The 16,171-nt window shown below is 50.9% G+C and overlaps 1 protein-coding gene across 2 annotated transcripts in view; it reads left to right on the forward strand.

Moving 5' to 3' along the window:
* CRMP1 (collapsin response mediator protein 1) overlaps positions 1-16,171 on the forward strand; it is a 77,669-nt gene that overhangs the window by 20,619 nt on the left and 40,879 nt on the right. For both annotated transcript variants that reach the window (XM_047091862.1, XM_047091863.1), the window contains exons 2-4: positions 5,183-5,271; positions 10,613-10,797; positions 14,681-14,845. In XM_047091862.1, coding sequence (XP_046947818.1) covers positions 5,183-5,271; positions 10,613-10,797; positions 14,681-14,845 — 439 coding nt within the window. The remainder of the gene's footprint in view (positions 1-5,182; positions 5,272-10,612; positions 10,798-14,680; positions 14,846-16,171) is intronic.

Genomic DNA, 16,171 nt, shown 5'->3' on the forward strand with positions numbered 1-16,171 from the left:
TGACTCTGGACAGTCTGTCCTGATGTAACGCTGATCCAAGGACACGAGCCATACTGAGCGTAATTCCCTTTAGGTCACAGCTGTCATCATGGAATGAATGGCAGTCTCTGGCACACTCTAGCTGTTGGACTTTTGTTGAATTTTTAGTCAGATGTTTCATTTCCTTCAAAGAATCGAAAGGGTGATTGTGACACAGAACAATTGTCCTTGTTCACATGTGTGTCTGTGAGAGGCAGGGAATTATTAATTTTCTCTTAAATGTGTGACTGTTATTTTGTTACATTCTTAACAATTATTTACCATCAGCTTCACTCCTCTTGGTGTGAGATTTTACACTGAGATTTCCTGCGTGAAAAAAGGGAGCCCTAGAATGCTAGGTCCTTGGGTCACAGACATCTGGTATTTTCTAAATTATATCTGATTATGGGTGTCATGGATTCTAGAGTGTGAAAATGCTTCTTTTTTTTTTAATGTGCTTTTTTAATGTTTATTTTTGAGGGACAGAGAGCTCATGGGGGAGGGGCAGAAAGATGAGACAGAGGATCTGAAGCGGGCTCTGAGCTGTCAGTGCAGAGCCCGACGTGGGGCTCAAACTCACGAACCGTGAGATCATGACCTGAGCCGAAGTCAGACGCTTAACCGACTGAGCCACCCAGGCGCCCCTCGCGTGTGAAAATATTTTAAGATGTGACAGAAGAAATATTTAAGATGTGTTTGGTGCAGTGGATGCCAGGCCGGAAGTTAGGGAACCTTGGGTCTAACCCGTACCCCCGTCAGTTGTGTGAACACGGGAGGTCACCCGGTCTCTAAGCCCCGTTTCCATCTGAGGTCAGATCAGACCCAACACTCCATAAGAACCACTCGGCGCAAACAGGCTTGGAGAGCAGAACTGTCGTAAAGCACAATTCCCAAGGTGTCATCTGGGGAAAGTTCCCTTGTCAGAACTTTCCACACAACAAAAGGATCTGTGTTTGGAAAAGATGTTAAGTGCGGTCCCCCGCTCGCGTATGCACGTTACACGTCAGCAGAGTAAAGGATCTGGGTTCTTGTCATATCGACCATCTTTTGTTTCTGCTTAACCCAGAATTTTCTAAACTCACTACCCCCGGGACTCACCTTGGGGAATAGCCTCTACTTAAACCCCTCTGAGCTAGAGTGCCACGGGACAGGATTCTGAACATGCCAATTAAGAGGCGAAGGCACTGCTAATTTCAAGGAGGAAAAGCAGGGAGTCACATTGGCTCTTGCCTTATCATACACGGACTTACTGTTTTAGAACTACGCTTGCACCCGACTACGTCGGAGCTCGGATCGGTGCAGTAGCTGCACACAGAATCGGCTGGTAGTTGGGGAGGAGGTGGACTTGAACACAAGCTGCACCACCTGATTCTAGAAAGAGCAGGGTGGGGCTGATCTTCTGGTGTGCAGTGTATTAAACACTACCTTTCAGGCTGAGCCTGAAAAGCCCTCTATTAAATGTGGCAGAGCAGACAGCTTCCTGCGGGAGGCCGTGTTCTGGAAGCCACGCACCAGCTGCTGCTGCTGCTGCTGCCTCACATTCCCCTGCTTTCCGGTGCCCGGGAAACCTGGACACAAGCTTGTCTCTGCTTCTGGGTGTGCAGAGCCCATGCCTCCCCTTTCCCCTGGTACCGGAGTATCCTCCCCGGGAATGTGCACATCGTGGCTGGCTTCTGTCTTAGGGCTAAGAGGCAGGTTGTAGGGCCTGGGAGCGGTTGAGCTTGAAGACAGAGACTCTCCTGCTGGGGGGTAAGATGTGCTGGTTCCTACTTGTCTCCCTTGCCTCGTGGCTCGTAGTTCTTTGTCTCCTGGCTGTGATACCTTTTCTCTCCATCTTAATCCATTTGTCCTTCAAGAATCAGTCAGGGATCCGTCTGTGTGTCCGTTCATCCATCTGGCCATCCATCCATCCGTCCATCCGGCCAGGTTGTGTCCAATACTGGAGATGCAACACTGAAGAAAACAGGTGAAATCTCTCCCCTGGTGAAGCTACCAGTCTTGTAAGGACATTTGCAGGGCACGGCTCCACCTACATCAGCATATGTGCAGCTGTCCCCTGTGAGTTGTGTCTGCCACAGCCAGCGGGCGACCACCACAGCTCTGATGTCAGCGGGCAAGTCACATTTTAGACAAACGTGTGGATACGTAGCGTGTAGGGGCTGTGAAACAAAGTGGGAGGTGGGGTGTGGGTTTTGCTGGCAGGGCACAGGTGTATGATGTTCCAAACAGGGCAGGCGGCGGGAGGGCTCTCAGGTAAGTGACACCGAACAGACACCTGAAGCAAGTGGGAGAGTGAACTCGGCCTGGGTGGTGGGGTTCCAGATTACGCAGGGTCTCACTGACCTTGGCTTTCACTCTGAAGGAAGTTCGGTGCTGATGCCAGATGCGGGCAGAGGGTTCTGAGCAGCAGGCCGTGGGCTCCATTTCTGCGCAGCAAGTCTTCCCTGAGTCTTTAGTTTGGGTTAACCCTTCTTCTCTGGGCTTGTGCAGCGTCCTCTGCCTTCTCCTGGTTCGTGCCTTGTGCATTCCGTACGGTTCCTCAGAGGGTCCGGGTGGGATCAAGCCCCAGTTAACCCCAGTGCTACCCAGATCAGCAAACGCCCTGCATTGGATTTCTGTGCCTAACCCTACTTCTTCGTGACAGTTCTTGCAGTCACCTCCCGTATACACGATCTGCCTCAATCCTTGTCTCAGGCTCTGCATTCAGGGAAGCCCATGGAGGACGCTCCCCCAGAAGTGACTACCCTGAGTTCTTAATGTCTGTTTACTCTCTGTCTCCCTACCCCAGGGCTGGGGCTTACGGACAGAGACGCTGTGATTTATTTATTCATTGCCGCATCCCCAGCTAGGAGATAGTACAAGTGGAAAGTAGCACATGGCAAAAAGAATTCTCTGCCTCCGAGAAATGCAAATGAACGATTATTGAGAACCAAGGGTGCTTGGTGATTTTATGCAAGGCAAATAGGGGCAATACTTTTGGGAAGCTATCTGGTCCTGTTTATCAAGGGCCATAAACGAGGTTTATACTGTGTGACCCAGTTGTTACGCCTCTGAGGACCGAGCCTAACGCGTCAAGCCGAGGGAGACACTTTGTGTGGAGAGACGCTCACTGGCGCTCATTACAGCAACGTCACCCGTGCGAACACTCAAAAATAACTCCAATGCCCAACAGTAGGGAGATAGTGAAACAATTTATGGTGTATCCACAAGGTGAAATGCTTTGTGGACACTTACTTATGGCTGTGAAGAACATGTGATAACTTGGGATACCCTTATGGCAAAATGCAGAAAAGGACACAGTTGTGGTTTTGGGGTTCTAGAATTTGCTGTGTGTGTGTGTTGTTGTTGTTGTTGTTTTTTACTGTCTCTGGGCCTTGGGTACCAGTTCTCTCTGCCCAGACACTGAATGTTTGCCGTACCTGGACGAACTTTGTTTGTTTGGAACAACTTATCTCGACTTATTTTCTAGGGGTGAGCTGGTCTTGCCTGGCCCCCCTTAAGGGGGACAGCTCCTTAACTTTGCTCCCATGGTGGGCACCCTCCCCTTTTCCTCTTGTAACCAGCCCCCAGCACCCAAGGCTTGTGAAGCCTCTGCCTCTCCCTCCGCCATGTCCACTAGGACACATTCCCCTCTGTCCCTGGTTCCTCCTGGCTCCTCGGGACTTGGCCCTGGGCTGGGAGCCGAGGCAAAGTGCAGCATCTGATGGGACACAGATGAGTGGACGGATGCGTGCATTACGATCGCCACCATGGGGATTCACGGAAAACGGTAGAGAGAAACATCAGAACGTTGACTGGAGGTCATTCCGGGGCAGTTGTGGTTTTTTTTAATAGTCTTTCTGCTAGTTTTTAAGCTGTCTCTGAATTGAGTTTTGTTATATTCAATAATGATGCCTTAAGAAACTCCTGTTCTACAAATGACCCAGTTTTCTGCAACAAATGAATGGCATCAGAAAGGGAGGAGGGCGGGACAGACCCCTGCAGACTTCACAGAGCCAGATGCAGGGTGGGGGCTGTGGACGGGACCACTCAAGCCGCCCACGGTCAAAGGACATTTCTGAGACAGCCAAGCAAAATTGAGCATGGTCCATTAACCGATATGAAGGAATTCATGTCAGTCGGGTCCACTGAGATGATGGTTTGTGGCTATGTTTATTTCAAAACGTCTTGGGGCGCCTGGGTGGCTCGGTTGGTTAAGTGTCCGAGTCTTGGTTTCAGCTCAGGTCATGATATCGCAGTTTCGTGAGTTCCTGTCCCACGTCGGGTTCTGTGCTGGCAGCACTGAGCCTGCTTGGGATTCTCTCTCCCTCTCTCCCTCTCTCCCTCTCTCTCTCTCCCCCTCTCTCTCCCTCTCTCCCTCTCCCTCTCTCCCTCTTTCCCTCTTTCTCTGTCTCCCTCTCTCTGTCTCCCTCTCTCCCTCTTTCTCTGTCTCCCTCTCTCCCTCTCTCTCTCTCCCTCTCTCCCTCTCTCTCTCCCTCTCTCTCTCCCTCTCTCCCTCTCTCCCTCTCCCTCTCTCCCTCTTTCTCTGTCTCCCTCTCTCCCTCTCTCTCTCTCCCTCTCTCCCTCTCCCTCTCTCCCTCTTTCTCTGTCTCCCTCTCTCCCTCTCTCTCTCTCCCTCTCTCCCTCCCTCTCTCTCCCTCCCTCTCTCTCCCTCCCTCTCTCTCCCTCCCTCTCTCTCTCCCTCTCTCCCTCTCCCCCTCTTTCTCTGTCTCCCTCTCTCTGTCTCCCTCTCTCCTTCTTTCTCTGTCTCCCTCTCTCCCTCTCTCTCTCTCTCTCCCTCTCTCTCTCCCTCTCTCTTTGTCCCTCCCCCACTCATGCTGTCTCTGTCTCTCTCAAAATAAATAAATAAACTTAAAAAAATTTTTTTAACTCCTTCATGGTGAGAGATACACACTGAAGTATTTACAGATGACATGATACAGTGTTGGGGATTTTATTGGAAAATACCGCAGCAAAAACAAAACAGAAGTGTCGGTGGGGGCACAGAATAGGTGGAACGTGAATGGCGAAGTGTGGAAGGTTTTGAGTCCGGGTGATGGACGTGAGGGGGCTTTTTTATGGCGTTTCTTTACTTTTGAAAATATTTGGATAATTTTATATTAAAAGTTCAAAAAACGTCTCGGCTTTTCCCTAGTAACACTGAATACTTTGCTTGGCTTTTCAGAGTGACCGACTCCTCATCAAAGGTGGACGAATCATCAATGATGACCAGTCCTTCTATGCTGACGTCTACCTGGAAGATGGACTTATAAAGTGGGTTGACCAAAAACCTTTTTTTAAAAAAAAGAAAAAGATTTTATTTTTAAAGTAATCTCTACACCCGATGTGGGTCTCGAACTTGCAACCTTGAAATCAAGAGCCACACGGTCCACTGAATGAGCCAGGCAGGTGCCCCCAAAACGCGTCTTTGAAGAAGCCAGTCTCCCCGGGCTGCCTGGCCCTTAGGGGACACAGACAGCTGGCGTTCTGTCCCCAAATGACTGTGCTATGTCCTGTGAATGTCAGGGAGGGAGAGATTCGAGGAGGGAGGAGCTCCAAACTAGTGGTGGGTCGGGGACTAGCAGTTATTGAGTGCCCCTGCCGTGTGAGCCTTCTGTAGGCCCTCAGATGCCCAGGGAGCTGTGATGTGCACCTGCTGGCCTCCTGTCCTATTGCAGGAAGTGGTGGGCTAGTGAGGCAAAACAGCTGCCCCACACTGCAGTGTCCGTTAGGGACAAGGCACAGGTGTCAACCTGGTACATAGGCCTGAACTCACAGCTCTTTCTTCCACCTGCCCAGAATTTCTGGATTGGGTTGAAGGGGGGCAGGGGAGAAGGGAAGAATGTTAGGACAGGGCCGTGGTGCTTAAATAAAAGACATCCGTCGGGACTGAAGTCTCCTCCGCTTTCTCCCTATCGGCGTCCTCTCTAGCTGTGACATCCCAGTGTGCTCGTTCGCTCGGTCACTGTAACGGAGGACCCGCGGCTGGGCGGCTTCAACAATAGGAATTCACTTGTCACAGATCTGGAGTCTGCCAGTCCTGGGTCAAGGTGCCGGCAGGGATGATTCCTTCTGAGATCTCTCTCCTTGGCTTGCGGATGGCCGTCTTCTGGCTGTCCTCCCGTGGTCGTCCCTCTCTGTGCATGCACTCCTGGGGTCTCTTCTCTTCCTCTTCTTACAAGGACATCGGTCCTGTTGGGGGGTCAAGGCCCCTCCCTAATGCCTCATTCTAATTTACTCACCTCTTTAAAGGCCCCCTCTCCAAATACAGTCACATTCTCAGATGCTGGGGGTCAGGGCTTCAACATACAAGTTTGGGGGAGCACAGTCCACAGATAGTGGTTTGGATGTGGCCTCCACATTTCACCGGCTCGTAATGGAGAGGTTCAGCTCTTTTTCTTATGCATGATGAACGCCCTGGATTCGCTCAGCATCTTCCCCTGGAGTCTGGGAGAGTAGGAGCTGGAAACTCTCAGTATCCAGCTCCGGCTGCTGGCACAGCAAAGAAGGGCAGAGGGGAATATGCGTGAGATGAAGGTCAGGACTGTCTGGTGCCCATGTAGGCTTTGATGAAGAGGAGGAGGAGGAGGAGCAAGGGGAGGAGGAGGAGGAGAAGGAGGAAGGGGGGAAGGAAGAGGAAGGGGAAGAGGAGGAGGAAGGGGAAGAGGAGGAGGAGAAAGAGGAGGAGGAGGAGGAAGGGGAGGAGGAGGAGGAAGGGGAGGAGGAGGAGGAAGGGGAGGAGGAGGAGGAGGAAGAGGAGGAGGAGGAAGGGGAAGAGAAGGAGGAGAAAGAGGAGGAAGTGGAGGAGGAGGAGGGAAGAGGAAGAGGGTCAGGAGGAGCCCTCCTCTGCCCCTTTCTGCCAACCCCAACTCCAGCCCCAGACTCCAAGCATTTCCAGTCCAGCCCAAGCCCCTGTTTTTCCAGGTGATTCTCTCCTCTCAGCTGTTCCCAGCCACACTGAAAACATGGTACCCCCAGAGCGAGCCCAGCAGCCCTCGCCTGGAACCTCGCACCCATAAATCCTCTGCCTGGAACACCTTGTCCCTTCCCTCATTCTCCTTTCCTCCCCCCATTCCCCAATCCCTGTTTGTCCTTTGGGTCCTGCTTGTGTGACTCCTCCTCCAGGAAGACCTCCCTGACCCCCGTGTTGGAAGCATTCTCCTGCTGGCCAGCCTGCGTGCCAGTCCCACGCTCCTCATGCTGCACGCAGCCCTGACTTAGGGACCTCACCTTAGGGTCTCCCCCCCGGGGCCTGGCACAGTGCTGGGGACAGACAGGTACCAGGAGTATTGGCTGGAAGAACCCTGGCCCGTCAGTGCAGGACCTTGGTCTCGGCCGCAGTACAGCCTGGAACCAGAGGGAGAAAGGCACACGTGGTGGGGGGTTGGTGGGTAGTGAGGTTCCTAGGTCACCCCCTGCTTAGATAAGGAGACAGCCATTCCAGGGCAGACCCTTGGGCTTCTGGGGCGTGAGGGGTAAAGGATGCTGACAACTGTTGCGGGACCACCTTCCCACCAGCCTCACGGGGTTTGAAGTTAACCCCCCAGGAGCCTTGCAGTCCAGGGTGTGTGCATGGAACAGGAGCTCACTGGCTGAGCTGCATTTATGAAGTGCTTGCTGCATATGCAAACACCTGGAGTCTTCGGACCTTGGTGGACCGTGTTGTTCAGGAACTACGCGGTTTCCACAAGTTCGGTATCTGTCGGCCCCTCTCAGTCTGAAACGCCTTTGTATTTGACTCTGCTGGCCCTCCCCTTCCGCCGTTAAGCAGACGAGTCTCCGGATGGTCATGTGGGGCGCAGGTCCCTGCTGGCTGGGAAGCAGGTGTGGGAGGGCTGAGACCCTGGGGGAACCACCTGCGCTGACCCCAGGCACCACCCGGCATGAGGAGGCTCAGTTATTTCCCTTTACTTTGATGGAACCCCAAGAACCCTTTTATTTGGCAGCCGTTCACCAAGCTTTCCTGACAGCTGTTCGTCTGTCTTTGTGCAGAATCTGTTATGATTCATTGAAGGTTCCGTCCAGTTTGCTCAGCGCCGGTGACTCAAACGCCGGCCGCCCAAGACTCCTGAGCGTGGTGTCGAGCATCTGTCTCATTCTCAGAGCCTCCTTTCTCCTCGCCCCTTTTCCACATCCATTGCCATCGAGAACCTTTTAGGTTTTTCCTCCGAATGCACTGAGGGCTCCATTTGGCTCAATCCCGGTTTGGGGAGAATCTGCTTCTATCTAAGGGAAGCAGGAAGGCAGTTGAGGCTGGTGGGCAGAGCCAAGATAGGAGATTTGGGGGGACCTGGCTTGAGTCCAGACCCACCACTGACTTGCTGTGTGGCCTCAGACATGTCACGTGCCTCTCTTGAGTTCTGTTTTCTTCTTTCACTTCCTGTAAAGAGAGGCGACTGTCATGCCTTTAAGATGGACCCCGAACAGCAGTACTTGCTGGCAGTGTGGTGACTGAGTCACATTCCCGATCAGACTCCACGGATACCCCCCTGTAGGGCCCATGCCCAGTCTGTGACATGCCCAAGCCGTTGCCAGCATGAAACAGTTGAACATGACCCCATCTTCTTTAGAAGCCAGTTGGAGCGTTAAATGAGATGATCCCTGAAGTGTATAGAAGGCCAGTGCTCAGCAGCGACCTGCCCCTGCTGTAAGGCTTGGGGGTGCCTCCTCCCGGACCCCTGACATAACGCCCTGTGTTTGGAGCTGGACAGCGGGAGGATCGGGCAAGGCAGGAGTCTGCACATCGAGATGGAAATTACAGAGGGGAAGAGGTTGGCGTTGGGAGCAGCGGCCGTGGCTGCGGGAGTGGTAGCGGTGATGGTCCCCAGCAGTGTCCTTCCGCTAGACCTACTTTTGGCTTCGGGACAGATAGTGTGTGGTGCCCCAACTCTGTGGAAGACCCCCAAGGGGAGCCCCGTGGCCTCTGTCCCCCCCCACCCCACTTGCCTGGACCGGCCCCGCCCAGGGGTCCAAGGGGAGCCAGGGGATTCTGTTCCTGCCACCTGGGGGTGGATTCTTTTTGGGGGCCTGGCATGGTGGTCACCAGAGCGACACTTTCCTTTACCTTCATTACTGGTGTTTTCACGTGACTTAGGATATTGTTGCCTAAGCTGATGAGCTCAGAACAACTGTATTTAAAAAAAAATTTTTTTTAATGTTTATTTATTTTTGAGAGAGAGAGAGAGAGAGAGAGAGAGAGAGAATGAGTGGGGGAGGGGCAGAGAGAGAGGGAGCCACAGAATCCGAAGCAGGCGCCAGGCTCTCAGCGGTTAGCACAGAGCCCGACGCGGGGCTCAAACCCACCAACCGCGAGATCATGACCTGAGTCGAAGTCGCATGCTCAACCAACTGAGCCACCCAGGCACCCCTGTATTTTTTTTTTAATAAAAATCGCTCATGTTCAGATCTAGTGGTCTTCACCAGGCGTTGACCTTGGAGGCTGTTGTATCTATCCTGGTGCTGGCTGAGCCTCCCCTCTGCCCCCCATGTCTCCTGACTCTGGTTCCAGCAGGTGAAACACAGCTGCCACCACAGGGGCAAGGCTTCGAATATCTTGGGCTCTTCTCTCTTCTTCCAGCCTTTGGAATTTTCCTTCTTTCTGGAGAGAGTTTGCAGGCACCTGGTGCATTTGGGAACAGAGGTGATAGTCAGTGTGTGCAGAGAAACCCTGCCATCCCCAGTGTGATTCCCTCCAGGCAGGTTTTACCCTGTTAGTGGATTTTTCTTGTGGGTACTGGGGAGTCCAGCAGCTTCCCTGAGGTCAGTGCTCCTGAGAGTGAAAATGAAAATCCTGGTTGCTTGTCTGTATTAGCTAGCCACAGGTGCCATAACAAAGCCCCCCATACTGGGCAGTTTAAACAGCAGACATCTATTTTTTCATGGGTCTGGAGGCTGGAAGTCTGAGGTCAGAATGTCAGCAGGTGGGTTTCTTTGAGGCCTCTCTCCGTGGCGTGTAGACGGCTGTCTTCTCCCCGTGTTCTCACATGATCAATCCTCTGTACGGGTCTATGTCCTGATCTTGTCTTCTAACAGTGACACCAACCAATCTTACAAAGACACTGTTGGATTAGGGCCCACCCTAATAGCCTCATTTTACCTTAATTGCCTTTGTGAAGGCCCAGTCTTCAAATACTGTTACCTTCTGAGGTCCTTGGGTAGGGCTTCAACATTCAGCTTTTGGGAGGGTCACACTTCAGCCCATAGCACTGTCAAAGTTTGCAGAGCTAAGGGGACTTTACTCCTGCAGTCACTGTCCTCTGTTTCCCTGAAGTGGTTGACAAAGAGTGGGAAGTACTCTGGAGGGACAGGCTGTTCTGAGAACCCTTTGACACCAACCCCCGTAAGCCTCCCCAGATACCCGGGCTGGTAAAGCAGCCCACCTTATACCCTCCACCCCTCTGCTGTCCTGGATTGTAGCCACCTGCCCACATGCCTCTCCCCTTCCTCAGGCCATGAGCCCCTCGAGGGCAGGAACCCTGCCCGAGCTTTCTCTGTCTACCCAGTGCCCTGTATAGGACCTGGCTCAGAAATGTTTACCCAGTGGAACTGACACCACACAGTTGACTGCCATTTTGTTTTTCTCTTAAGAACCCAAGGCCGTTTCTGTTGTTTCCAGACAAATAGGAGAGAACTTAATAGTTCCTGGTGGAGTGAAGACCATTGAAGCCAATGGGCGGATGGTGATTCCCGGAGGTATCGATGTCAACACGTACCTGCAGAAGCCCTCCCAGGGGATGACAACTGCTGATGACTTCTTCCAAGGGACCAAGGCAGCACTGGCAGGCGGGACCACCATGATCAGTGAGTTGCACCCCTGCCTTGGGCACATGTGACTTCTGTTCTATGTCACCAGCAGCATCAGCAACACCACAACACTCAATATAGATACAGGCACTTTGCTCAGGGGACCATTTAATATAACTCACCACAACCCTTCCATAAAGGCCAATATATTATGTGTGCCACTGGTAATACACCGATAATTTTATAGGCAATAGACATTTAAAAGTTTAAAGTATTTTAATGCATTTGAAATGAGATGACTGGCACATTGTGGGTACTATTGTTTCTTGTGCGATTAAAATGAACGTTTAAATTTCTAGGAACTGTGGACTGATTTAAAGAAAAGTATCAAGGGAAGAATGATACGGATTATAGGCAGACAAAGCCAAAAGTTCCTGAACCTGGTGTGCACATGGCTAAAGTTTGGGAACCAGTCATGTAGGTGTTACTATGAAAGATGGAGAACTAGAGGCTCACAAAGATAAAATAAGTTGCTGGACGTTACACAGTGGGGAGCAGGTTGTACTAGTCAGTATCGATGCTGTAATGCTGTGATAATGCTGCATGACAAACAGTCCCAAATTTCAAGCATCACTTGTTTTTCTTGGTCAAGGATCTGAGGGCCCAGGGAGAGGACTGGAGTGGGTCTGCTTCAGGCTGTGGGTTGGGTTCTCAGGGACACCATGGATCCCCCATCCTGGAACCAACGGCCACCTCAACTGTGCCCTTCTCCTGGCAGATGGCAGAAGTGCAAGAAGGGTCTGGCAGGAACTTGTCACTCCTCTTACCACCTTATGTCTTCACTTACACACAGAAGTTCTGTTGGCCAAAGCAAGTCACATGGCCAAGCCCAAAGTCACTGGGATCTCACTCTGCCCACCACGAGCCATGGGGAAGGTGGGGAGTGGAGGAAGAATTGTGCACAAATAATGCCATGTACCTCAGTGGTTTCTTTGGAGGCTAGATTCTTCCTCTACTGCACTTTTCAGTCCCCTATATATTTTTAAGTAGCTTTTGTTTCTTGGATTCCATTTTAATAAATGGTTTTTAAAAATATTTATTTATTTTGAGAGGGGGGGCGGAAAGTGAGCATGAGTTGGGGAGGGACGGAGAGAAAGAGAGAGAGAGAATCCCAAGCAGGCTCCGTGCTGTCAGCATAGAGCCTGACATAGGGCTCAATCTCACGAATCGTTAGATCATGACCCGAGCCGAAATCAAGAGCCAGTTGTTTAACCTACTGAGCTACCCAGGCGCCCCTTAGTAAATGATCTTAATCAAGCATTAGCTGATTTTCAGTGTTCTTTCAACTGGTAGGCTCTGCTCTCTGTATCCAGGCAGCTCATCACCAAACTGGCCACAACCCTGCCCATCTCTCTTCCTCCAACAAACCCCTTTGGAAGTACATTGTGGGCTAGAGCTGGCCATCGTGGGTGGGGCTCGAACCCACGAGCAGCGAGATCATGACCTGAGCCAAAGTCGGACGCCTAACTGACTGAGCCACCCAGGTGCCCTATAGGATGAGCTGTATAATAAGAGCCTCCCCACCCCCCCACCCCCCACCATAGTATTGCTGGGAGACATACATGAGGTTACTGAGCGTAGTGCATGACACATGATAAGTACTTGGAAATATGAGCTCGGATGGTTCTGAGAGGTGGAGATGGAAGTTCCAGGCTCAGGTGACCTGTGTGGAGTAGAGGACAGAGCCCCAGATGAGGAGTCAGGATCTCCAGAGTCCCCCTTTGCTCTTTTCCCATCATGAGCTTTGAGACTCTCGGGAAGGCCCCTGGCCCATTCTTTGGGTCTCCTCCTCCCTGTCTGTAATAGGGTGGTTTTCACAGTGTGTTTTATGGAACTCCAAGAACCTGTGACAACACCAGGAGGACCATAGTAAGAGGAGTGTGAGGGGCAGTGAGGTTCTGAGTCCCCACCCCATTTTTTCATTCAGCTGATCCTTATTGAGGGTTGCTCTGTGCCAGGCACAGTGCTAGGTGTTGAGGGAAAGGATGGAAAAAGCAGGCATGGTGCTAGTTCTCCAGTGGTTGCAGGCTTGGGGGGGTTACAAATCATATATGACTATATATCCATGTCTATAGTCTGTGACTCGGGCTACAACAGAAAGGTGCACAGAACTCTGAACTGAGGGGCAAAGCATTCAAGGAAGGCAAAGCATTCATGCAGGGATCTGGAGGATGAGTATGAATTAACTGGGTGAAGAAGGTGGAGGGGACCAGAGCCCCAGAAAGAGGGAACGACATGTGCAAACACCCCGTGATGGGAGAACACAGTTTGCATTTAAGAGACCCATGAGGCATGAATGCAGAGACTTAGGGATAGAGTCCTGTGAGATCAGACTGGAAGGTGAGGGTGGTGCTGAGCCTCGATGGCTGAGGTAAGAATGTTGGACTTTTTCATATGGGCAATGAGCAGCTGTCGAAGGATTTTAAGCAAAGAGTGATGTGATCTGCTGATCTGCTTTGGGTTTTAAAGAGACCATAATAGAGTGGCCTAGATCAGATGTGGCTGGACCGGTGGGATCACAGTAGCTCACTGAGAGAAGAGGGTGGCTAGGACTAGGGGTGTGGCCATGGAGTGGACAGAGGTGGACAGCTCCAGGGATACGTAGGAGGGAAATCTAAGCACTTGGTGATGGGTCGGACGTGGGGGTATCTGAGAGAAAGGAAGTGTCAAGAATGACCCCTTCGATCCTAGGTATGGAACTAAGGTGGTATCTGCACAGCTAAGGAGGTGATGGGGGACCAGATTTGCAAGGGGTAATGATGTTGCATAAGGTTTGGGACATTTGAATCTGGAGGAGCTTTTGAGTTTTGCTGGTGGAGAGGTCGGGGAAATAGCTGGTTTCAGAGTTCTGCAGCTAAGCTGGAGTGGTACATTTTAATAATTAGCTACATTGAAGGAAACATTCCAGGACCAAGCCATGAGGAATTCGACCATTTAATGGCCAAGGAGAGGCAGAAAATTCTACAAGGAGCCTGAGGAAAAATGGCCACAGAAGTAGAATAAAAGCCAACACGCCATGTTGTCATGGAAACCAAGAGGAGGGAGTGATTCACTGTGCCCTGAGAGGGCCAGTGGAGTCAGGATTGGATGTTTCCATTAAATCCAGAGACATGGAGATTGAATTAGCAAAGGCCAATGCTTTAGATGGGTGGAGGAGTGAGTGGGAGAATAGGGACCTCTCTTTATAGGTGTCTGGCTGTAAAGGGTGGATGTTAGGGAGATAGGGCAGTAGCTAGAGGGATATACAAAGCCAAGTGAGGCTTAAAAGTTAGGCGTCTCCCCTTTCATTTGCTTTACATTTAAGATTTTATTTGAAAAAGGGTGATGAAATTAACATTCTTTTGGTCTCTAAAGTCTTTTTCACTTTTCATCTATGGCAGCATGGGGTAGGGGAAAGGTTCAGACTGCAGCAGACGAGACTCTGGGGGATCTTCCTACTACTTAACTAGTTGTGTGATGTTAGACAAGTTCCTTGCCCTCTTTGAGCCTCAGTTTCTTCATCTGCAATGGAGATGCTAATATTCACTTCGTGGGGTGGTTGAGAGGATTAAATGTGATAATTTTAGGCCTTGGCAGTATCTGAGGCATCGTAAGCATTCAACAAATAGTTGTGATACTGTTGCTGCTGCCGAAGATGACAATGACAATGGTGGTGACCATGCCGCTGCTGATGGTTATGGTAGTCATGGTGACATTGATGGCAATGTTGACGATGATGATGAAGAGGGTTGTGATGATGAGGATGTTGATCTTGGTGATGGAAGTGGGGGTGATGATTAAGGTGATGGTGGTGATGGGGTGAAGAGGCTATTAGAGCCTACCATTGGGACATCTTGGGTCCTAAACATCTTGGAATGTGACAAGTGCCGTTCTTTCACAGTTGACCACGTTGTCCCTGAACCTGGGTCTAGCCTGCTGACCTCCTTCGAGAAATGGCACGAAGCAGCTGACACCAAGTCCTGCTGCGACTATTCCCTCCATGTGGACATCACGAGCTGGTACGATGGCGTCCGGGAGGAGTTGGAGGTGCTGGTGCAGGACAAAGGTCAGTTAAAGTCTCAGAATGGGGGCGCAGTTCTGGAATTTCTGGTTCTTTGGCGGGTCTGATTATGTGAAGTGAAAAATCCCTTTATCTGCGTCTGCGGGGAGCCCAGCTATGTGCTGCACACTGTCGCATAAACAATGCAAAAACGGGATCCTCTATAAGGGGTCTGTCCTCTTCTCCTTCGAGTCCTTGGGAGGTATCCCCCTGTTCACAGAAGCAAGCCTCATTTCCTTAGCCTGGCACGCAGGGCCCTCGCTGATCTAGTCCCCTTTCTCTTTCTCTGCCTAAACGTATCTGGGGTACTTGTTATCCTGGATGCCGTCCCCTGAAACCTGCTTGACCACTGGACCTGTGCGCGCACTGAACCCCCTACCAGGATGGCCCTTTCTTCTACTCTGCTTCCCGAGCTCAACTAGCACCTTCTCCCGTTTCCCCTTTTTTGGCTCTCCCCTCTCCATCGTACTTGGACTATGGGACACTGGTTCTTTGGCTCGTCTGTTACACCCTGAGCTCTATGAGTGGGGGGATCGTCTCTATCCAACTCTGTATCCCAGGCTTCTGTTTGGACTCACTCACACCGGGTGGCCCTGCACAGTGTAGACACTACAGTGTGCATCGTGTTGAGATGACTTAAATTGCAGATACATGAAGCAAAACAAGAGAACAGAATGAGCCAGGACAGGAGTGGTCTGTCTGGAGGGGGACTGTTCTGGATGCTCTCTGAAGAGGCACCCTCAAATGAATGAGATGCTTCAAGGAGACCTAGAGGGTGTTTTCAATGTTTAAGATAGAGATGCTGTGTTTTCTCATTATAAGAGTATATTCTCCACAATACAAAAGAGTCAGGAAATAAAGAGAAGGAAAAAATGTTTTTCTTCTGGCCATACCCCCCGCCCCCACCACCCACATTAACGTTAAGGAGTATTGCTTTCCATTCCCTGTCTATTTAGACGATTTCCTCCTTATATAGTTACACGACGGCAGTTATTCGAGATCCTTCTATTTTCACTTAACATTTTATGAGTAATCATTAGTTTTCATTAATAACTTTTTAATGGCTTGTAATGTAGCACGTAATGGTTAATTTGCTTATTTTCTTTTTATCGGGCACTTAGGTTTTCTGTCTGCTTTACTGTAAATGGTGTTACGGTGAACATCTTTGTCTACAAACATGTGTTTGCATTTCTAATTGCTTCCTTCGATTTCCAGAGGTGGAATTACAAGGTCAAGGTGTTAACGCTTTTCAAGATTGTGACACTTGCAGCCAAATTGCTTTCCTGGAGGATGCACACGCTTGCATGCCCACGATCCCCGTGTCTCTGGCTC

Source organism: Lynx rufus, unplaced genomic scaffold (assembly GCF_022079265.1).
Source record: "Lynx rufus isolate CCGP_SWC_20201006 ecotype Redwood Valley unplaced genomic scaffold, mLynRuf1.p SCAF_3, whole genome shotgun sequence".
Classification (NCBI taxonomy): domain Eukaryota; kingdom Metazoa; phylum Chordata; class Mammalia; order Carnivora; family Felidae; genus Lynx; species Lynx rufus.